The sequence below is a fragment of the Nycticebus coucang genome, chromosome 4, assembly GCF_027406575.1.
Source record: "Nycticebus coucang isolate mNycCou1 chromosome 4, mNycCou1.pri, whole genome shotgun sequence".
Classification (NCBI taxonomy): Eukaryota; Metazoa; Chordata; class Mammalia; order Primates; family Lorisidae; genus Nycticebus; species Nycticebus coucang.
This window is the reverse complement of record NC_069783.1, coordinates 30,373,791-30,397,538: the sequence shown is the minus strand read 5'-3', so window position 1 is coordinate 30,397,538 and position 23,748 is coordinate 30,373,791. Positions and strand designations below refer to the sequence as shown.

Genomic DNA, 23,748 nt, shown 5'->3' with positions numbered 1-23,748 from the left:
GAGGCTGACAGGAGGATTGCTTGAGCCTAGGAGTTCCAGACCAGCCTTGGCAACACAGTGAGACCTCATCTCCACAAAGAATTAAAAAAAATTAGCCTGGTAAGGTAGTGCCATCGTGGCAGGTGCCTATAGTCCTAGCTATTCCAGAGGCTAACGCAGGAGGAATGCTTGAGCCTAGGCCTAGGAGTTTGAGGCTGCAGTGAGCTATAACTGAGTCAGAGCACTCCAGTCTGAATGACAGAAACCCTGTCTCCAAAATAAAAAGAAATAAAGCAAGCAATGGAAAAGGATTAAAGCCACATCCCACACAGTTATTATAAGGAAAAAAGGAGAATACAAATACAGATTATTAAAGATCACCAGAAAGATATAACTACAAAACAGATTAAAAACTGTAAGCCTGGGTGGCGCCTGTGGCTCAGTGAGTAGGGTGCCGGCCCTATATACCGAGGGTGGTGGGTTTGAACCTGGCCCAGGCCAAACTGCAACAAAAAAATAGCTGGGCATTGTGGCCGGTACCTGTAGTCCCAGCTACTCTTAGAGGCTGAGGCAAGAGAATCGCCTAAGCCCAAGAGCTGGAGGTTGCTGTGAGCAGTGACACCACAGTATTCTACTGAGGGTGACAAAGTGAGACTCTGTCTCTAAGAAAACAAACAAACAAACAAAAAATATAAGCCGCTTTTTCAAAACAAGGCAAAAGATATAAAATAAGAACATAAATCAGAATTTAAAATACTTAGAAATGAGATGACAAAATACAAGAAAAAAATCACTTCAGAAATAAAAACTTATCTAGAAGGAATAGAAAAGCAAATAAACATAGGAGTATACCAAGGGAAATAAAAGACAGCAAGAAAGAAAAAGTTTTTTTTGAGACAGAGTTTCACTTTGCTGCCCTTTGGTAGAGTGCTATGGCATCACAGCTCACAGCAACCTCAAACTCTTTGGCTCAAGCAATTCTCTTGCCTCAGCCTCCCAGGTAGCTGGGACTACAGGCACCTGCCACAACGCCCAGCTATTTTTAGAGATGGGGGGTCTCATCCTGGCTGAGGCTGGTCTTGAACCCATAATCTCAGGAAATCCACCTGACTTGGCCTCCCAGAGTGCTAGGATTACAGGCGTGAGCCATCATCCATCATGCCCAGCCAAAAAGAGACAGAGTCTCACTTTACCGCCTTCAGTAGAGTGTCATGATGTCACAGGACTCACAGCAACCTCTAGCTCTTGGGCTTCCGAGATTCTCCTGCCTGAGCCTCCCGAGCAGCTGGGATTACAGGCGCCTGCCACAACGCCCGGCTATTTTTTGGTTGCAGTTCAGCCGGGGCTGGGTTTGAACCCACCACCCTCGGTATATGGGGCCGGCGCCCTACTCACTGAGCCATAGGTGCCACCCAGAATATTTTTTTTTAATCAAAAGGAAATTAAGAGATGATAAGGATTTGAGAAAAAAAATAACAAATATAAAAGGCAAAGATCCAACGTGCATATGATAGGAGTGCCCAAAAGAGAAAACCAAAGCAAGAGACCTGAATAAAAATTACATAATATAATTTAAAAACCTTTCTTAAATATTAAAAAAAATTATTTCTGAAACAACGTTACTGAAAGGGTACATGACATAATTAAAATAATTAATGCCACGATACATTCTAGTAAAATTGCGGGACTTTAAAGAAAAAATATCAGGCCAGGCACAGTGGCTCACACCTGTAATCCTAGCACTCTGGGAAGCTGAGACAGAGCTCAGGAGTTCAAGCAAGAGCATCTCTAAAAAAACAGAAAGAATTAGCTGTGCACTGTGGCAGGCACCTGTAGTCCCAGCTACTGGGGAGGCTAAAGCAGAAGGATCACTTGAGCCCAGGAGTTTGAGTTTGCTGTTAGCTAGGCTGAGGCCATGGCACTCTAACCTGGGCAACCAAGTGAAACGCTCTTCGAAAGAAAAGAAAAAATATCTTTTGAGCTTCTAGTCAAAAAGATCAAGTCACATATAAAAGAAAACAAATCAGATTATCATTAGGCATTGTCACAACCATGCTTTATGCCAGAGGTAAATGGGGTAACATATTTAAGAAAGTCAAAGAAACAAAATGTGTAGTAAAGATTTTATATCCAGACAGACTAATCTTCAAGTATAATATGCACAAACTGTGCAACATTCAAGAATTTAGAAAATATTATTCCCAGAGGCCCTTTCTGAATAATTTACTAGAGAATGAGTTTTAGACATCCAAAATGCCTAGAGAGGGAAAGAGTCAGGGGAGGTGGAAGTGAAGTGACAATTTTGCCATTAAAAGACCATAAGCCTGAAATTAAAGACTGCACAGTGGATGACATCACTGAACTGTTGGACTAGCTATGACGTGCTTACTTCTGGAACTTGTATTATGTTAGAAAAGTCAAATCGTATTTGGTCACCCTCAGTAGAGTGTTATGGCATCATAACTCACAGCAACCTCAAATTCTTGGGCTTAAGTGATTCTTTTTTTTTGCAGTTTTTGGCCAGGGCTAGGTTTGAACCTGCCACCTCCAGCATATGGGGCTGGCGCCCTACTCCTTTGAGCCACAGATGCTGCCCCAGGCTTAAGCGATTCTTTGTCTCAACCTCCAGGTAGCTGGGACTACAGGTGACCACCCCAATGTATTTTTTTCTTGCAGTTGTCATTGTTGTTTAGCTGGCCTGGGCTGGGTTTGAACCCACCAACTTCAGTGTATGTGGCTGGCACCGTAACCACGATGCTACGAGCGCTAAGCCAATCCCTATTTGGTTTTTAAAAAAGATATTGTAGGAGAATATCTCCATGAAAACCCAAAAAGAGTAAGTTATCAATCAGCAAGATCTCATTTCCCAAGGAGAATAAATGTGTAAGCATAAATTCCAAAATATCTGTGGCCAGGCGCGGTGGCTCACACCTGTAATCCTAGCACTCTGGGAGGCCGAGGCGGGTGGACTGCTTGAGATCATGAGTTCGAGACCAGCCTCAGCAAAAGTGAGACCCCCGTCTTTACTAAAAATAGAAAAACCGAGGCAAGAGGATCGCTTGAGCTTGGAGGTTGTTGTGAGCTATGATGCCACAGCACTCTACGCAGGGCAGCAGCTTGAAACTCTGTCTCAAAAAACAAACAAACAAAACAAACAAAATACCAACAGCAGTTTTCTCCTGAGGATAGAATTATGGTGATTTTAATTTTTTTTCTGGGTACTTTTCTGTATTTTCCTGATCATTCCTAAAGTATAACTGTAGATTTGTTTTAGGTGGACACTTTGGTGTTATTAACAATAAGATCATACAGTTGTTTGAAGGAAAAAAGTTATGAAATACAGAAAAAAATAAAAGAATGCTTGTCTTCTAAATTTGTTATGAGGATATAAATTTAGAGGATGGCTATAGAGTCCCAGGCATAGAATAGGTATTTGTTAAAATTGTTATTTGTCAATTAAAAATAAAATTAAAAAACATTTACACGTTAAAAAAAAAGAAATACATCCTTCAATTAATCTCAATTAGGTAATTGAGTCTATCTACATTTTAGACTCTTTTGAACACAAATAGGGAACACACAGAAAGCCTTTTCATAAGACTCAAAGAAAATTTTAAAGAAATACTGTATTCAGGTTTAAAAATTAAAAACTATGTTTTAAATTTAACTAAAGTAACATGTAAAAACATACCAATGAACCAAAACCTAGGGTCCAAAAGTGTTCATTTCGGACTTCTAAAACTCCATCCAAGGTAGATACCTAATTAAAAGCACAGAAATAGGTTATCAGCAGTGTCTGTATCTGACACATCCAACACAGTTCATTCACATATGGACTTACTTTAAGCCTAAAAACCATGTGGTCAAATACTGCACAAGGACACTCATCAGCCAAGGGAAGTCCCACGCCACTCAAGATACCATTGCTGCTTGTTTTCCCACTTTCTTGCTTATTCCAATTCTTTTAGAATCAAGTCCCAACTGCTTAATATTAACCTTTCCCACTCAACTTCAACAGTGTGTAGTTCTTTACATTTTGTCAATATGGAATATATTTATATCCATCACTCTGTGGTATCAGCTTTTTAAAAAAATTTCAAAATATTAAGGGAGTACAAACGTTTTAGGTTACAGGGATCCTTTTTGTAATGCTTGAGTCCAGCTATAGGTGTGTCCATCACCCAAATGGTGTTCACAGTAACCAATAAGTTGGTTTATTCTCCCTCCCCTCCTCCTCTAGGCAACTGTCACTGAGCTTCACTTTCCTCCCTTGCACATATGTGCTCATTGGTTAGCTCCAATTTAATAGTGAGTACATGTGGTGTTTGTTTCTCCATTCTTGAGATACTTCACTTAGCAGAACAGTCTCCAGTTCCATTCAGATTGTTGCAAAAGGTTTTAATCCATCTTCTTTTATGGCCGAGTAGTACTCCATGATATACACATCCAGTGTTTTATTAATGTACTCATGAATTGATGGGCACTTGGGTTGATTCCACATCTTTGCAATTCTGACTTGTGCTGCAATAAACATTTGAGCATAGGTATCTTTTTGATGAAGATTCTCCTTTGGATGAATGCCCTGTAGTGAGACTGCTGGATTGAATGGAGTCTATTTTTAGTCTTTTGGGAATCTCCAAACTGTTTTCCATAGAAGTTATGCTAATTTGCAGTCCCACCAACAGTCTGTAAGTGTTCCTTTCTCTCTTCATCTCTGCCAGCATCCATTGTTTTTGGACTTTTTTTTTTTATTGTTGGGGATTCATTGAGGGTACAAGAAACCAGGCTACACTGATTGCATTTGTTAGGTTAAAAAAAAAAAAATAGCTGGGCATTGTGGTGGGTACCTGTAGTCCCAGCTACTTGGGAGGCTGAAGCGAGAGAATCGCTTAAGCCCAAGAGTTAGAGGTTGCTGTGACAGCTTGAGACTCTGTCTCACACACACACACACAAAATAGACAAAGACTATATTTACTTTTATTATGACAATTAACTGATAGGAAAATAGAAAGCAAAGTTTGGGCCCTCCCACACCTCGGCTGCTGATGTAGAGCGAGGCAGAGGGCTGGCTATAAGCAGCAGTGAGCAATGTGTGAGGTGGTGCCAAGGTGTGGAAGTGCCCTTAATAATCAAGTGAGAACAGTTACCTGACTTCTAAATGACATGAAACAATTAACGTCGCAATGGTAGGCTGAAATATCATTGATAATCTCTGCCTCACCAAGTCACTAGGAGCACACGTAATGTCTAATGGTGACAATTCAACTGTCTTTACTTAGAAGATAACATGCTGGAAGCTGTATACCACCATAAAACTGAAGCAAATATGAGTACAAATAGGGAGTGTCCATATGTTTATTTCATATGACTGTGACACAACATGCCGCCTACAAATTTCACACTCAAGAACTGTGCAATCAAATTCCACCAAAAAATCTCATAACGTTTTAAGTAAGCTTATGGCTTACGGTTTTTGTTGGGCTGCACTCATACCCCTTCTGGGCCGCATGCCCAAGGGTTTCTAAATTTTTTTTTTTTGCAGTTTTTGGCCGGGGCCAGGCTTGAACCCACCACCCCTGGTGTATGGGGCCGGTGCCCTACTCCTTGAGCCATAGGCGCCACTCCAGGTATCTAATCTTTTTTGTTTTCTGCTTCACATTGGAAAAAGAGTTGTCTTGGGCCACATATTAAATATACACACATTAAGGAAAGCTGATTAGCCAAAAAGAAAAAAATCTGTGCATACTTTTCATGATATCCAACACCAAAGAAAACAATCCTCAAATAATCTGCATGTGGCTCATGAGCCACAGGTTGGACATCCCTGATCTCATTCACATTTATTTCAAGTGAATTTGGCTTCTAGGCTGAACAATTCCTCAGATTTTTCTATTTTCGCCCTTATGTTATGGCTCCTAATTATTATGAAGAATACAAGCTTCCCTAAAATAAAATTCTAGGTAGGGTTGAATAAAGTATTATATATACTCACCCCTTCTATCCCTGAATATAAATCAAAATGATTTTACTTACTATTTCATCTTACCTCTCTGATAAGTTTGTCCAGCTGACCAATAACATGAGGTGGTGTTGTCTGGGCAAAAGAATAAAATAAAATATAAATAACCTAGGAGAAAAAATAATTTTGCCAATAATGGTCTTGAAACCCCTCCTACCTAGCGGATTTTTTTTAGACAGAGTCTCACTCTGTTGTCCCAATCTAGAGTGCTATGGTGTCAGCCTAGCTCACAGCAACCTCAAACTCCTGGGTTTAGGTGATCCTCCTGCCTCTGCTTCCCCATAGCTGGGACTATAGGTACCCACCACAATACCGCACTGATTTTCCTACTTTTAGAAGAGATGGGGTCTCACTCTTGCTCTAGCTGGTCTCAAACTCCTGAGCTTAAGGAGTCCTCTCAGCTAGGCCTTCCAGAGTGGTGGGATTACAGGCGTGACCCACAGCACCCAGCCCCCAAATAGATGTTCAGCCAGTCTGTGTCTAACATGTGACATGTGTCTATCGTGATTTAGGGAAGAGAGGCTTTAATTGACCTCCCTAGTGGGGCAACATTATCAATTTGTCCATATTTGTTTTTTATCTCACAAGGAAGAGCCTACCTCTAGAATTAAATAAGACGTAAAGAACCAACCAATACAAAATATTCAAGAAATGGCTAGAAACATTGTAGTCTAGTGCTACTATGTTCTATACTACTATTATTGCTATTACTATTTCAAAAGATGGAGCACTGCCTCAAAGTTATAGGAAAGGCATGAGGGTCAGGGAAAAGGAACAATGTTTACACACATATTTAGCTCTAGGAAACTTTTCTTTCCATGGGCTTATCTACACGTGTTTCTACTGTTTCAACAAGCAGCGATTTGCCAATTTAAATTTTAAATTTAAAGTCTCTAGCTTGGCGCCTGTAGCACATTTTGTTATGGCGCCAGCCACATACACCAAGGGTGGTGTGTTCGAACCCGGCCCAGGCCAGCTAAACAACTGCAACAAAAAAATAGATGGGCATTGTGGCCAGCACATGTAGTCCCAGTTCCTTGGGAGGCTGAGGCAAGAGAATTGCTTAAGCCCAAGAGTTTGAGGTTGCTGTCAACTATGACACTACAGCACTCTACCGAGGGCAACATAATGAAACTCTGTCTCAAAAAGAAAATAATAATAATAAAAAAGTCTCACTGATCCAATGGCAGGAAATAACAAAACAATTATAACCTGTTCATACAATAGCCAAAGCACATTACCTAAGGGAAAATAAATATCTAAAAACATTTTATAGTAACGCTATTTTCACTTGAAACATTAGGAGAGGCAAATAAGTTCAAATTCCTGATTTTGTGACACATAAAAACAGCAGGATTTGGACCCTGGATTTTATGGGTTAATGAAATCTCATTTCATTCTTAGCTTATTATACAAATTTCAGAGATTACTATTTTGACTTCATTCCTAACAGAGACCTCCAGTAGCTACAAATTTTATAATCTGGTAAAACACATATAAGTTTTTTTTCTTTTTTGAGGCAGAGTCTGAAGCTGTTGCCCTGGGTAGAGTGCTGTAGTGTCACAGCTCACAGCAACCTCAAACTCTTGGGCTTCAGTGATTCTGTTGCCTTGGTCTCCCAAGCAGGTGGGATTACAGATGCCAGCCACAAAGCCCGGCTATTTTTTGGTTGTAGTTGTCATTGTTTGGCAGGCCTGGGCTGGATTCGAACCCACTAGCCTCAGTGTATGTGGCTGGCGCCCTAGCTGCTGAGCTATAGGCGTTGAGCCACACATACAATTTTATAATCTGATAGAAGAGTATGGCTAATATTAAGTATATGCACTGAAAGAAGAACCTTACCTGTAGTAATACTTTCCCACTATACACACTCATGGGGTACATAGTGCCAAATGTCATCAGGGCAATGGCTATGGCAGAGGCAGTATCTACAGCAAAATAATTGCTAGAAGGAAAAAACAATTCTAAATCTTAAATGTATGTCTCACTGGGCATCTTAAAATTCAATCTATTAATTATCTAAAGCAACAGGACTAAGCAAAAAATAAAAAAAAGCAACAGGACTAAGCAATACAACTGTTTATCACAATTGGCCACCACTGGCAACAGAGAATTTCAAAGAGGGGGAAAAAAAACCCAACAGTGCTCCTGGCAAAGTTTAGTGGAAACATAACTAATGATTATGTTAACTAGCATAAAGATATATTTTTATTTTTATTTATTTATTTATTTTAGAGACAGCATCTCACTTTATTTCCCTCGGTAGAGTGCCGTGGTGTCACAGCTCACAGCAACCTCCAACTCCTGGGCTTAGGCGATTCTCTTGCCTCAGCCTCCTGAGTAGCTGGGACTACAGGCACCCGCCACAATGTCCGGCTATTTTTGTTGCAGTTTGGCCGGGGCCAGGTTCGAACCTGCCACCCTCAGTATGTGGTGCCAGCACCCTGCCCATTGAGCCACAGGTGCTGCCCAAAAAAATATTTTTAAAAGTGACCTTTTCTCCCCTATGTATTTTTCAGTCAATTCACTTGTCAACTAGAAAGTTTTCAAATATATTCACTTGCTTGAGACAGACAAATAAAAAACTCCAAATTTTGATAGAGCCTAACAGGAAATACAACAGAGATTCTATCAATTTTCCTATAAATAATGATAAAATTTCTTTTTTTTTTTTTTTCAGACAGAGTCTCACTATGTCACCCTCAGTAGAGTGCTATGATATCACAGCTCACAGCAACCTCAAACTCTTGGGCACAAGCGATTCTCTTGTCTCAGCCTCCCAAGTAGCTGGGACTACAGGCGCCTACCACAACACTGGATATTTCTTGTTGTAGTTGTCATTGTTGTTTGGCAGGCTCCAGCTGGGTTCGAACCCACCAGCCTGGTGTATGTGGCTGGTGCCCTAGCCACTGAGCTACAAGCGCTAAGCCAATTTGAAAATGCCCCAGAAATATCACAAGGTGATATTCTGCAGCAATGTGTTATAGTAACACTATGGCTGACATCAATAGTTTAAACTGTGCTAAAGTATTTTATTTATTTCACTTTATTTCATTATTTTATTTTTTTGAGACAGAGTGTCACTCTGTCACCCTGGGTAGAGTGTCATGGCATCACAGCTCACAGCAACCTCAAACTTTTGGACTCAATCAATCCTCTTCCCTCAGCCTCCCAAGTAACTGGGATTCTAGATGCCTGATACAACACCTGGCTATTTTTTCTATTTTTAGTAGAGACAGGCTCTCACTCTTGCTCAGGGTGAGCTCAAGCTCCCGAGCTCAAGCAATCCACCTGCCTCCACCTCCCAGATTGCTAGGATTATAGGTGTGAGCCAATGAGCTTAGCCTGAAGTTTTTTTATTTGCAAGACAGATCAAACTGCCAATGGTCACAAGATGATTATGTACTTTTATTTACTTTTTCCCACATGCTGGGAATATGAACATGAAGAAGACATACTCCTTGCTCTAGTAAAGCAGGAGATACATATGTAGAAAACATAATAAAGCTCTATAGATACTAAAGTCAAAATGTCTACAGGGTACCATGGCCGCACAAAGAACTGAGTATTCCAAAAGGCTAAATATAAAAAGAAGAGGTAACATTTAAAGCTGAGCCTTCAAAGATGAGTGAAAGCAGCATGTGCAAAAGCATGAAAATCCTGATGTGTCAATGAAACCACAAATAGGTGTAGATAGATAGATGGATGGTAGGGGTCTTGACTACACAGGACTCCATGCTAACAACTTACAGTTTTTACAAATATGCAAAGGGGAGAGTGTTGAAATAGGAAAATATTGTGTCCAAATTAACAATCTGATCACATTAACAGCAAACTAGAAGGTAACTAGGGATGGGTGAGAATAAAAATTAGTAAACCAGAAAGCTATTCTAATTGGGCCAAGGAAATGATGATAAAGGGCTTAATTGGGATAGAAGCAATGATAATGGAAAAGAAGATATGAATGAACATTAAGGAAATATTACATAAGATGTGGTGACCAATTAGAACTGGCTTGGAGAAGGGGGAAAGGAGAGGAGGGAGGAGAAATAGGTATTTAAGAATGCAAGCTGGGGCTTGGTGCCTGTGACTCAGGTGGCTAAGGCACCAACCACATACACCTGAGCTGGCAGGTTCAAATCCAGCCCGGGCCTGACAAACAACAATGACAGCTGCAACCAAAAAATAGCTGGGCATTGTGGCGGGTGCCTGTAGTCCCAGCTACTTGGGAGGCGGAGGCAGGAGAATCGCTTGAGCCCAGGAGTTGGAGGTTGCTGTGAGCTGTGATGCTACGGCACTCTACCCAGGGTGACAGCTTGAGGCTCTGTCTCAAAAGAAAAAAAAAAAAAAATGCAAGCTGGGTGCCGTGGTGCATGCCTGAGGTCACAGCTACTTGGGAGGTGTAGGTGGGAGGATCATTTGAGCCCAAGAGTTTGAAGCCAGGCTGGGCAACACGGTGAGGCCCTATCTCTTAAAAAAAAAAAAAAGAAAGAAAAGAAATAAAAACAAAAAAAGGAATCAACTGGAGCTCCTCCAAAAATTAAATATAAAATTACCGTATAATCCAGCAGTTCCACTTCTGGGTATTTACCACTAAGAACTAAAAGCAGGGACTCAAACAGATTTATCATATACCTATGCTGTATTCACAATAGATAAAACACAGAAACAATTTATATGTACATCAGTGGATGAGTGGGTAAAAAATGTGGCATGTATATACAATGGAATGTTATTCGGCCGTCAAGAGAAAGGAAATTCTGACACATGGTACAACTCGATGAGCCTTGAGAACATTATGCTAAGTGAAATAAGCCAGACACAAAGAACATACTATATGATCATTTCTAAGAGGTACCTAGAGTAGTCACATTCCCAGAGACAGAGTAGAATGGTGGTTTCCAGGACCGTGAGGAGATAAAAATCGGGAGTTACTGTTTAACAGAGTTTCAGCTGCGGATGATGAAAGGCTCCAGAGATAAATGGTAGTGATAGTTGCACAACCATGTGAATGCACTAAATGCCACTGAAATGTATACTTAAAAATGGTTAAAGGGATAAGCTTTATGTGTATTTTAACACATTTTTTTTTAAAGTATACCTAAATAGATAGCATTCTCTAAGACAAAAAATATAGGAAAAAGACAGTTTTGGAGATCGGAGAAAACAGGTTCAGATGAGGTAGACATGAACAGAAATCAGGAAGATATGCCTTTTGGAATTCAGTAGAGATCTAGGTGAGAAATAAAGGTTTGGGAGTCCCATAGAGGTAGCAAATAAAAACAAATAATTACAGGTAATTTTTTAAAGAGAATATGCAAGGTGGCGCCTGTGGCTCAAAGGAGTAGGGCGCCAGCCCCATACACCGGAGGTGGTGGGTTCAAACCTGGCCCCAGCCAAAAATTGCAAAAAAAAAAAATAATAATAAAGAGAATATGCAAAATAAGAATAATTAAGGACACAGTCTAGCAAACCAATATTAAAAAGTAGGTAGCCAAGGAACCATATGTGATAAGGTATTTCATAGTAGAGCCTTTATTTTTACAAATTGCTTCACACCTACTTCCACTTCTTTTCTCTCAGCAGCTGTGGTTTAATTCTCTTAGTGTCCTCTTCTCTGTTTTACTCAGCAGGTCGGCAGTAGAGAATTTAAATAGTTTTCCACTCTACCTTATAGACTGTGGTAAGAAATACTGAAGCAAATCCCCTTAAGTGAAAACACTTGACGAAAAGACTGGATCGAAGTTACACAGGTCAGAAGCAAAAATGCTAGAAGCCTGAACCCATCCATCCTGTTGATGCCCTTAATCTTAAGACCCCAGGAATTGAAACATATATGATAGCAATAAAAAATACTTACTTAATTTCAATTAGCATATATGTAATACAAAGAGCAAATGCTCCAGCAAGATCAATCAAAACAAATGGATTCATTCGGGGAAGGAAGATACTGCTAAGTCCTGGAATAATTCCACATAAGCTATAAAGAAACAAAGTATGCATTAGTAGAACTCATATAATACTGATGAAAATCTTGCAAAAGATAACTTGTATTGTAGTATCACATAACATTTCTTAAAGAAAGCTTTGCGAACAAAGTGCTTTCACTCAGAAAGGTCTCTTTTTGTATCAATTAAAAAGTAAGAAAAAATAAAAAAAGAATAAAAATCTTATTTGTGTGATTCATGTAGTCACCTCAGCAGTGAATAATGTAAGTTCCCATGATAGATGCATCTTATGTGTTCCTTTTATATTATGCATGTCACAAAACTCCGTAACATCTTACCTTCGACTAAGGTCTGCAACATGCTCTTGAAGCCAGCTCGTACTAGCAGCTTTAAGAAGAAAATGCTTAAATTATCTATACAGAAGAAAAAAACACTACCAGAAATACTTCAGCTTTTTAATTTTAAAAATAAGTTTGGCAGTCAGTGACTGTATAATATTACAAAAGGACATGCTACTCCTCAAATCTAGAAGTTTTTCCTCTTCTATGTTCTTAAGATGTTAAGTCAAAAGCAGTTTCAACTAAAACATACAGTTGACCTGAAGGAATTAGTGAGCTTAGATATGTCATTGTTACTATTAATTTGAAGTTTTAATGGTTCTTTATATTGTAAAGCAGAACTTTCTAACCAGTGTGCTGAATATGGGTGATAGGTTAGACTGAGCATCCCCAATTGAAAAGTCTGAAATCCAAAATATTCCAAAATCCAAAACTTTTCAGCACCAACATGACACTCAAAGGAAAAGTTCATTGGAGCATTTTGGATTTCATGTTTTTAGACTTGGGATGCTCAGTCACTAAGTACAATGCAAATATCCCATTATCTAAAAAAATAAAAATAAAAAGTCAAAAATTTGAAATATTATGTTTATCCCAAATATTCTGGATAAGGGATACTTAAGCTGCATACCAATTATTATTTCCCTTAGCTCTCGAAAAAGCCAGGTAGGGATCTAGGTACAGCCAAAGACACCTGCCAGTTACCATTCTTGATAAGTAGCTTCCAGAATCAAGCATCCTCTTCCATTTATCCCAGGGTACTACAAAAGTATTCATGTTTTTATGTGTACCATGATGTAAAAAAGATTGGCAAGCCCTATACAGAAGAAGAAGCAACTAAGAGAAGACTGATGCCAGAATTCCTGGCTTCAAATTCCAGCTTTGTCCATAACAGATGTGTGGTGCTGGATAAGGAATTTAATCTCTTCATGCCTCAATATAAAATAGAGATAATAAAATAATTTACTTCATATAGTTATGGGAAGAATTAAATGGATCATTATATGTAAAACATTTAGCAGTACCTGGCATACAGAAAGTGTCTCTTTGTCAATATTTTTTTCCTACTCAAATTTCAAAGATCATAAGTCTTGATGTTTCTAGGAAACTTCATTTCCAACTAATGAAAACACGAACTAGATAATCTTTCTGGAAATAAATTTCACAACATATACCAAACCCTTTAAAAAATACTATATTTCTTTTTTTTTTTTTTTGTAGAGACAAGAGTCTCACTTTACTGCCCTTGGTAGAGTGCCGTGGCGTCACAGCTCACAGCAACCTCCAGCTCTTGGGCTTACATGATTCTCTTGCCTCAGCCTCCGAAGCAGCTGGGACTACAGGTGCCCGCCACAACGCCCGGCTATTTTTTTGTTGCAGTTTGGCCGGGGCTGGGCTTGAACCCACCACCCTCAGCATATGGGGCTGGCGCCCTACTCACTGAGCCACAGGCGCCATCAAAAAATACTATATTTCTATACCCATGTCATATGTAAAAAAGAAAAAAAATAACATTTTTTATTTGCATGTTGGTGATTTTTTTTTTTTTTAAAAGCAATCTCACTGTGTTTCCCAGTCAGGCCTTAAACTCCTGAGCTCAAGTGATCCTCCTACCTCAGCCTCCTAGGTAGCAGGGACTAAACATGTACACCACTATACCCAGCAAAAATACTAGATTTTCAATCCAGTTCATAATTCCTTCTCTCAGAATTTATCCTAAATAAAGAATCAGAAATGCAGACAAGAAATCTAATACAAAGAGCCTGAGTTACTACATGGCAAGGAGTTAAACATAAAAAAAAGAAGCTGAGTACAGCATTATTGATAAAAAGCATAGTTAGAAAAATGTGAAAGAATAATATTTAAAATATTCATATAACAGATTATATAAGCTTTCAAAAATCATTTCTATTTACAGAGCATTTAATGAAAGGCAATACTCAAGAAATAATGTTATCAAAAAAGCCAGACATAAAACTGTAAATACATACAATTCTAAATATATAAAATTATATATATGTATAAAAAATGGAAAGGAATAAAATAGAAATGTTAACAGATATTATCTCTAAATCATGAGATTATCAGTATTTCTTTCCTGTGTCTTTCTGGTCTTTACAGAGAGAGTGCTTCTAAATCTTTGTAACTGGCCGGGCACAGTGTCATGCCTGTAATCCCAGCACTTGGGAGGCCAAGGTGGGTAAACTGCCTGAGTTCACAGGTACGAGACCAGCCTGAGCAAGAGCGAGATCCCCATTTCTAAAAAATAGCCTATAGTCCCAGCTACCAGGGAGGCTAAGGCAACAGGATCGCTTAACCCCAGGAGTTTGAGGTTGCTGTGAGCTGTGACAACCATAGCACTCTACCAAGGGTGATAAAGTGAGACTCTGTCTAAAAAAAAAAAATAAATAAATAATAAATAAATCTTCATAACTTATAGAAAATTCTAGAGTGAGTATTATACTACTTTTATAATTTATAAAAAGTTTTTTTCTTTTCTTTTTTTCTTTTGAGAGAAAGTCTCAGTCTATTGTCCTGGGTAGAGTGCCGTGACATCCTCAGAGCTCACATGCTTGGGCTCAAGCAATCCTCTTGCCTCAGCCTCTCAAATAGCTGAGACTACAGGTGCCTGCCACAATGCCCAGCTATATAAAAAGTTTTCTTCAAAAAAATCTAGGTGTCATTCTTTAATTTTCTAGTTTATGCAGTATTTCTTTATTTCATACAAATAATATACAAATATACTCATTTTCATAACACTCATGAAGTTGCTTAAACCTGGTTCGGTAACCATAGCACAGTGGTTACGGCACCAGCCACATACACCGAGGATGGCGGGTTCAAACCTGGCCTGGGCCAACTAAACAACTGTAACAAAAAATAGCTGGGCGTTGTGGCGGGTGCCTGTAGTCCCAGCTACTTGGGAGGTTGAGGGAAGAGAATCGCTTAAGCCCAGGAGTTGGAGGTTGCCACAAGCTGTGATGCCATGGCACTTTACTGAGGGCGACATAGTAAAACTCTGGCTCAAAAAAATAAACAAATAAATAAACTTGAATGGGCATATAAGACATCTCTTGACTATTCTAGTGTTCAAACAAGTAAGGCCTAAAAAGATGCTCACCTATCTCTGCTTCTCTATGCTTTGAAGTGTGGCCCTATGCACACATTCCACTTTTGTTTTCACCTCATTTCTCTTCCTTAATTAATAATTAACTCTTTCTGACAAAGCAGAATCCCAAAACACTGAAATTATTGGAAAATGTCAATAATTAGACCATTTAGATCAAGTAAAAAATCCAGTCTAATGTTATAAAGACTTGAAAATGAAAGACTATTTCAAAAGAAATAAAGTTGTGCAGCCAGGCAAAGTGGCTTATGCCTGTAATTCTAACACTCGAGGAGGCCAAGGCGGGTGGATTGCTTGAGCTCAGGAGTTCAAGACCAACCTCAGCGAGAGTGATACTCTAAAACTAGCTGGGTGTTGTGCCAGGCAGTTGTAGTCCCAGCTACTTGGGAGGCTGAGGCAAGAGGATCACTTGAGCCCAAAAGTTTGAAGTTGCTCTGAGCTATGATGTCATAGCACGCTATTGAGGGTGACAAAGTGAGACTCTCTCAAAAAAATAAAAAAAGAAAGTTTTGCTATTTGCAAGTACATGCCAATCCACCATTGCCAAAGAGAAGTACCTAGGAACTTTTTTTTTGAGACAGTCTCACTCTGTCACTCTGGGTAGAGTGCTGTGGCATCATCATATCTCACAGCAATCTCAAACTCTTGGGCTCAAGTGATCCTCTTGCCTCAGAGTCCCCAGTAGCTAAGACTATTAGGCATGCACCACAATGCCCAGTGGATTTTTTTATTTTTGGTAGAAACAAGGTCTCACTCTTACTCAGGCTGGTCTCAACTCCTAAGCTCAAGCAATCCACTAGCTTTGGCTTCCCAAAGTGCTAGGATTATAGGTGTGAGTCACCACAACTGGACCCCTGGGAACTTATTTAATTAACGGAATATAATTATTTTTATTATCACATCAACTATTCTAAATATACTGGTGCTTCTAAAATGCTTACAATAGGCTTTTCTTAAGTAAATTACACACCTAAAATCTCATTCTCCTTCATGTTATTTGTAAATGTAATTTTTCATCTTATGTAATTTAATACCTAAGTCAATCCTGCCTGTTTTTAAATAATATGTTCTTTTAAATCTTGAATTAATTGAGATTTTGTTTTATCATTCTCTACTTACACAAGACTTGAGAACCTTTGGGCTAGTTCTCTCTTCTTTTCAGAACAGACTTTTTTAGTGATTTATGAGTTAATGAGACAAACAGAAAACTTGTTTTCATGAGAGATTAATTGGATTATTATTATTAATAAGTAATAAGCGTAAAACATACCTTCAGAAACATAAGCAAAAGGTTTATTCCGAATGGAAAGCATTGTGAATAGGTTGAAAGAAAGAGCCACAAAAGTACCAACTAATAATCTTCCCCTAAAAAGAACAACAATAACATTTACTTTTATTATTATTATTATTTTTGGTAATACCAATATGTAATTTAAGTATGTATAGAGATGGAGAGATGAGAAGGTACAGCAGTCTGCTTCAATGGTTTGCATTTCCAGAGCTAGAATATGAACTTGGTTTCTAGCCCCAAGTTTTGTCTTCCGTTGCACCATCTTCCACAGGACAAGAAAGGACTCTCAGCAATAACAATATATTCTTACAAATAATTGCTGTTATAAATGCTGGTGGTATCTGGTTTACAATGCACTGGACAAGTCAGACTAATCTGAATTAAATTAATTAGAATATGGAAGATCTGTATAGTAGGTAACAATGTGGTTGACAAACACAATTCTCTTTTCTATAGGTGCTATAAAAAGATTTTGAAGGCAAATGTTGAAAATTTAGAAGACTAGAGGGAGCTGGCTGGCTTAGTGTGCTGACCTAGGTCTAGAAATAATGAGAGACTTGAAGCCAAGACAGAAAGCCCTTTCAGAGCACTATAAAAGCATCAAAGACCTGGGAACCATTTTAGGTTTAAAAAAAAAAAAAAGAAAGGAAAAGTCATCTTGGGTTTGGGGGATTTTATTTTTGAAACATCAGTAAAAATTTATATTGCCACACTCTGAACTCTGATATTGGCCAAAGTAATGATTATTTAATAATACATCAATTAGTAATCAAACTTAATAGTAAAGTATATATTATGTCAAAAATAAAATCTCACGTGTGTATCTCGGGCTGCTCCAAAAAGCGTTCTGCACTAAAAGAAAAAAAAAATAAGTTCTATAAATTAAAAAATTAAAAGCTTTGTTAAATATAATAATTAATCTACCTTAAATTTCACAAATGTTTTTTAATACTATAGCCAACTAGTGATTGTTAGCAGTGATGACGCAAGGAGACTCATGAATTATCTTCAATATGTAATGTCAATCTTTTGGTACCAAACTTATTTCAATGGATTTGTACTAAGCATCAAAACATGTCTGACTGAATCTCTTTCATTCACAGCTACCTATGATTGAATTTAGTAGCATCAAAGAAGGAAATTTTTTTTAAGACAGGAGTCTCACTTTGTCACCCTTGGTAGAGTACTATGGTGTCACAGCTCACAGCAACCTCCAGCTCTTGGGCTTAGGCGATTCTTTTGCCTCAGCCTCCGGAGTAGCTGGGACTACAGGTGTCTGCTACAACGCCCGACTATTTTTTTTTTATTGTTGTTGTTGTTGAAGTTTTGGACAGGGCCGAGTTTAGAAAGAAGGAAATATTATAAAAGAAGTAAAAGTAAGGGAGAGAAGTCTGAAGTGTGAAGGGATTAGACTATCAAAAGTCTAGCACTGTTCATCTTAATTTGCATACCCTTCTAACCAGATAAGTCTCACTGGTTTCTTTCATGTTCCCAAAGGTGTCCTAGGTGGGATTTAGAACATTTTACACAAACATACCTTTCTTTTAATATAAAAAGAGCTCCTAACTGTGCCAAGACTGTGGAGGCAAATACAGCGAGGACTTCTAATCTTTCAAACCTGAAATCAGAAATTTAATTAGATCACCATGATTCTTTCGGTTCATAAACTAATCTCTCTTAAATGTATTTACATTCATCTATTTCCCCCTTCGCGGGGGGGATGCATGCGTATATTAGATCAAAACCAACCCGGTGAGCTCTTCTCCCACGGGCGGGGGTGGGGGGAGGCAGGCGCCGGTCTCCTATTTGGATAACTGTGGTAATTCTAGAGCTAATACATTCATCTATTCCCTCACTCAACATACGTATGTACATTCTGCTTAGAGCCAAACACTGTCAGAATAGATGACAGAGTTTCTAGAAGGATAACAAACAATGAAAATCACAAATTAAAAAGAGTGCTGTAACACTCAATAGCAATCCAGTAGATAGGAAGGGGGAAGAGGTATTAGGTGAATTCACTCCTAACTGGCACAATGAACATATTCTGCACAAAAGCAAATCATGTAACCAAAACACGTGTACCCCTGTAATACTCTGGGAGGAAAAGTGCATATTTGTATAATTACCAGGACCCACTTATGGCCCTTATTTTTCGAGAAGTAATCATTATTATAATAATAGCTAGCATGTAATTGATCCAACTTGCCTTAGGCACCAGTTATAAAAAAAATATGAAAAACCAGTATGTAAATGCACCAATGATACTGTGGAAATTGATAAGCTAATATTAAAATCCATATGGAATGTAAAATATAAAGGAAATAATCTTGAAGAAGAACAAAGCTGGAAGAGTTGTACTACCAGATATTTTATTACACTTCTTTCAAAGTTACAATAAACATAGTACAGTACTAATGTAATGAAAGATATACCAAGTTGAACAGAAAAGAGAATCCAGAAACAGACACATGTGTGTATGTATATATACACACACAGTCACCTGATTTATGAAAATGGTGGCACATAAAAGCAGTAGAGAAAGGATAATTCCCCATTTATACGGAAGCAAATATGCCTTGAATCTCTACCTCATATCATGTAAAAAATTAATTCTAGTTGAACTATAAGCCCAACTATGAAAAGTCAAACAATAAGACTTCTAGCTGGTAACAGAGCAGAATACCTTTATGACCTTGAGGGAAGCCAAGAGTTCTCAACAGGTACACAAAAAGTAACAATCAGAAAGGAAGAGACTGATGAAATGAATTTATCATTTAATTTAGAAACTTTTACTTATCAGAAGATATCATTAAAACAAAGGCATCTGGGAGAACAAGAAGATATCTATACACACACACAAAGAACTCCTATATGTCATGTCTAGTGGCTCACAACTGTAATCACTTTACACTTCGGGAGGCTGTGACAGTTTGTTTTTTTTTGAGACAGAGTCTCACTTTGTCCCCCTCAATAGAGTGCTACAGCATCATAGCTCACAGCAACCTCAAACTCTTGGGCTCAAGTGATCCTCTTGCCTTAACTTCCTGAGTAGTTGGGACTACTACAAGAGGTTGCCCACCACAACTTCTGCCTATTTTTTAGAGACAGGGTCTCACTCTTGCTCAGGCTGGTCTCAAACTCGTGAGCTCACGCAATCCACCCGCCTCAGCCTCCCAGAGTGCTAGGATTACAGGTACGAGTCACTGTACTCAGCCTTGCAAAAATTTTGAAAAAGAACTACAGATTAATAAGAAAAAGACAGGACAGCTAAAAGACACTAACAAGCATTTCCCAGAAGAATTCATGTATTTGATCCTATAATTCCTTTACTAGGTTTATACCCAGAAGACCAAAAGTCACAATATAACCAAGACATCTGTACCAGAATGTTTATTGCAGCCCAATTCATAATTGCTAAGTCATGGAAGAAGCCCAAGTGCCCATCGACCCACGAATGGACTAGCAAATTGTGGTACATGTATACCATGGAATACTATGCAGCCTTAAAGAAAGATGGAGACTTTACCTCTTTCATGTTTACATGGATGGAGCTGGAACATAGTCTTCTTAGCAAAGTATCTCAGGAATGGAAGAAAAAGTATCCAATGTACTCAGCCCTACTATGAAGCTAAATTATAGCTTTCACATGAAGACTATAACCCAAGTACAGCACAAGACTATGGGGAAAGGGCCAAGGAAGGGGAAGGGAGGGGGGAGGTTTTGGTGGAGGGAGGGTAATGGGTGGGGCCACATCTATGGTGCATCTTAGAATGGGTACAGGCGATTGCACTAATGTACACAGCTATGATTTAACAATAAATAAAAAAAAAGATTCTAAACAAAAAAAGAAAAGAATTCATCTAAATGGTTAATAAATATACACAAAAGTATGTCACAGCATTGTATACCCCACAATGACTTCTGAATAAAAAATAACAACTGTTGGTAAGGACATAAACCAATTAGAATTCTAACATTGTCAGTATAAGTATAAATTGGTAAAACAACACTAGAAAACTGGTATTATTTCCTAATAATGAACACATGTAAATCCTACCTAATTCTACCAAAAAAATATGTACCTAACATAAATGAGTACACACATGTGCACCAAAAGACATGTTCACAAGTTTTTTATTTATAGTAGATGAGAGCTGAAAATCTCCTAAATGTCCTTGAATAGTTAAACAAATAAAAAAATCTGTGGTATATTTACATAATGGAATATTAGAACAATGAATAAGAATGAACTGCTACATGTGAGTATAATGTAACCCTATCTCTACAATACTCAAAAACAGGCAAAACTAATGTGCAAGGATAGAACTCAGAATACTGGGTCAGGTGCAGTGGTTCACACCTATAATCCCAGCAGTTTGGGAGGTCAAGGTGGAAGGATCATGGGAGGCCAAAAGAATTCAAGACCATCCTGGGGCAGCAAAGTGAGATCCTACCACTAAAAAAGATTTATTTATTTTTTAAGACATAGTTTCACTCCATTGCCATGGGTAGAAAGCCCTGGTGTCATAGCTCATAGCAATCTCAAACTCTTGGGCTCAACAGATCCTCTTGCCTCAGCCTCCCAAGAAACTGGGACTATAGGCATCTGCCACAGCACCCAGCTAGTTTTTCTATTTTTAGTAGAGATGGGGTTTCAATCTTGCTCAGGTTGGTCTTGAACTCCTGAGCTCAGACGATCCACCCACCTTGGCCTCCCAGAGTGCTAGGATTACAGACGTCAGCTCCTGTGCCTGGACACGAAGAAAATTTTTTTTAAAAATTAGCTAGGCTTTGGGCTTGGTGGAGTACACTTGTAGTTCTAGCTACTCCAGAGGCTGCGGCAGAAAGATAACTTGAGCCCAGGACTTCGAGGCTAGAGTGATTTGTGATTGTGTCACTGCACTCCAGCCTTCCAGCATGGGTAACAAAGTAAGATTCCATTTTTTGGGGGAGGAAGGGGGCAGACAGAGTCTCATTATGTTGCCCTGGGTAGAGTGCCGTGACATCACAGCTCACAGCAACCTCAAACTCTTGGGCTTAAGCGATTCTCTTGCCTCTGCCTCCCAAGAAGCTGGGACTACAGGTGCCCGCCACAATGCCTGGCTATTATTTGTTCCAGTTATCATTCAAACCCAGCCCCAGCCAAAAACTGCAAAAAAAAAAAAAATTCATGCTTCCTTTGCCCCACTGTTTAAATAAATAAAATCTTATTCTGTTTAAAAGAATATAATCCTGGCTCAGCGCCCATAGCACAGTGATTACAGTGTCAGCCACATACATGGAGGGTGGTGGGTTCAAACCCAGCCCAGGCCAACTAAGCAACAATGACAACTGCAACAAAAAAAATAGCCAGGCATTGTGGAGGGCGCCTGTGGTCTCAGCTACTTGGGAGGCTGAGGCAAGAGAACTGCTTGGGCCCAAGAGTTTGAGGTTGCTGTGAGCTGTGGCTCCAGGGCACTCTACCAAGGGTAACATAGTAGGATACTGACTAAAAAAAAAAAAAAAAAAAGAATATAATCCCAGTGAATATTATGGTGGAGAAAGGTAAGTTTGATACAAAAGTTACTTTACTTGGCCAGGCGAGATGGCTCATACCTGTGATACTAGCACACTCTGGGAGGCCAAGGGAGGAAGACTGCCTGAGCTCAGGTGCTGGAGAACAGTCTGAGTAAAATTGAGACCCTGTCTTTACTAAAAAAAGGAACAAAAAAAAAACAACAAAAAACAGCTGGGCATTGTGGCAGGCACCTACAGTCTCAGTTACACGGGAGGCAAGATGATGTGCCATGGCACTCTACCCAAGGAGACAGAGACTCTGCCTCCAAAAAACAAAAACAACTACAAAAGAAAAACAAAAGTTACTTTACTAAAGAAAATTTTTTCAAGCTGTTTCTTTAAATCTGCATTCTTTAAGTTAAAAAACCCTCTGAGATAAGATAAACTGTTAACTTTCAACTTTCAGTAATTTTGTTGTTGTTGTTGCAGTTTGGCTGGGGCCAGGTTTGAACCCGCCACCCTCAGTAACATGGGGCCGGCACCCTACTCACATGGCTCAGTGCCTATAGCTCAGTGGCTAGGGCGCCAGCCACATAACACCGGAGCTGGAGGGCGGGCGCCTGTAGTTCCAGCTACTCGGGAGGCGGAGGCAAGAGAATCACTTGAGCCCAAGAGTTTGAAGTTGCTGTAAGCTATGACGTCACCACATTCTGTGGGCGACATAGTTAGACTCTGTCTCAAAAAAAAAAAAAAATTATGCAAACAAATTTCAAATTCTTTGTAAGTCCATTGCTATCACAAATCTGAAGTCTTAGATTAAAATCCATCTCTACCACCATATAATATTAAACCATATCACATTGACTTTAACATCTAAAAGATACACTGACATGAAAATCCTTCATACTTTCTCTAAGTAAGAGATGCACAAAATATTAAAGAATTTAATGTGAACACTATGTGTTAATATTTGTTTTATAAAGTATAATAGAACCTAATGTGAAAGTTTTATTTTAGTATGATATATATATATATATATTTTTTTTCACTTTCTCACCCTCAGTAGAGTGTCGTGGTGTCTCAGCTCACAGCAACCTCCAACTCTTGGCAATCCTCTTGCCTCAGTTTCCCAAGTAGCTGGGACTACAGGTGACCGCCACAATGCCTGGCTAGTTTTTGTTACAGTTTGGCCGGGGCTGGGTTTGAACTTGCCACTCTCAGTATATGGGGCTGGCACCCTACCCACTGAGCCACAGGCGCCACCCGATATGATTTATATTCAAATATTCCATTTCTTTACTAGAATCCCCTTGGAAGATGCTTTTCTAACAACTTTCACTAGTTAACCATTATTTGACTAAGCAAGCAGCATTTATTGCCCAGAAATAAGTCAGTTAGCTCTTCACTGCCTACTGAACTAACTTATAATAGCCATAAGTCAGCAGATAATAAAATAATTTGCACTTACCCAAATGAATAGATAGGGCTAGGTTTCCTCATCGTCACCCAGTAACTTATTAAACATGTCATTAAACTAAGTAAAAAGA

General features: G+C 38.9%; 1 protein-coding gene across 2 annotated transcripts in view; it reads right to left on the bottom strand.

Moving 5' to 3' along the window:
- The window catches only part of SLC30A6 (solute carrier family 30 member 6), a 54,928-nt gene that overhangs the window by 5,508 nt on the left and 25,672 nt on the right, over window positions 1–23,748 (bottom strand). For both annotated transcript variants that reach the window (XM_053588042.1, XM_053588043.1), the window contains exons 5-13: window positions 23,670–23,735; window positions 18,240–18,320; window positions 17,519–17,554; window positions 16,682–16,776; window positions 12,285–12,333; window positions 11,859–11,978; window positions 7,841–7,943; window positions 6,026–6,073; window positions 3,671–3,739 (exon numbers count right to left, since the gene is read on the bottom strand). In XM_053588042.1, the coding sequence (XP_053444017.1) occupies window positions 3,671–3,739; window positions 6,026–6,073; window positions 7,841–7,943; window positions 11,859–11,978; window positions 12,285–12,333; window positions 16,682–16,776; window positions 17,519–17,554; window positions 18,240–18,320; window positions 23,670–23,735 (667 nt within the window). The remainder of the gene's footprint in view (window positions 1–3,670; window positions 3,740–6,025; window positions 6,074–7,840; window positions 7,944–11,858; window positions 11,979–12,284; window positions 12,334–16,681; window positions 16,777–17,518; window positions 17,555–18,239; window positions 18,321–23,669; window positions 23,736–23,748) is intronic.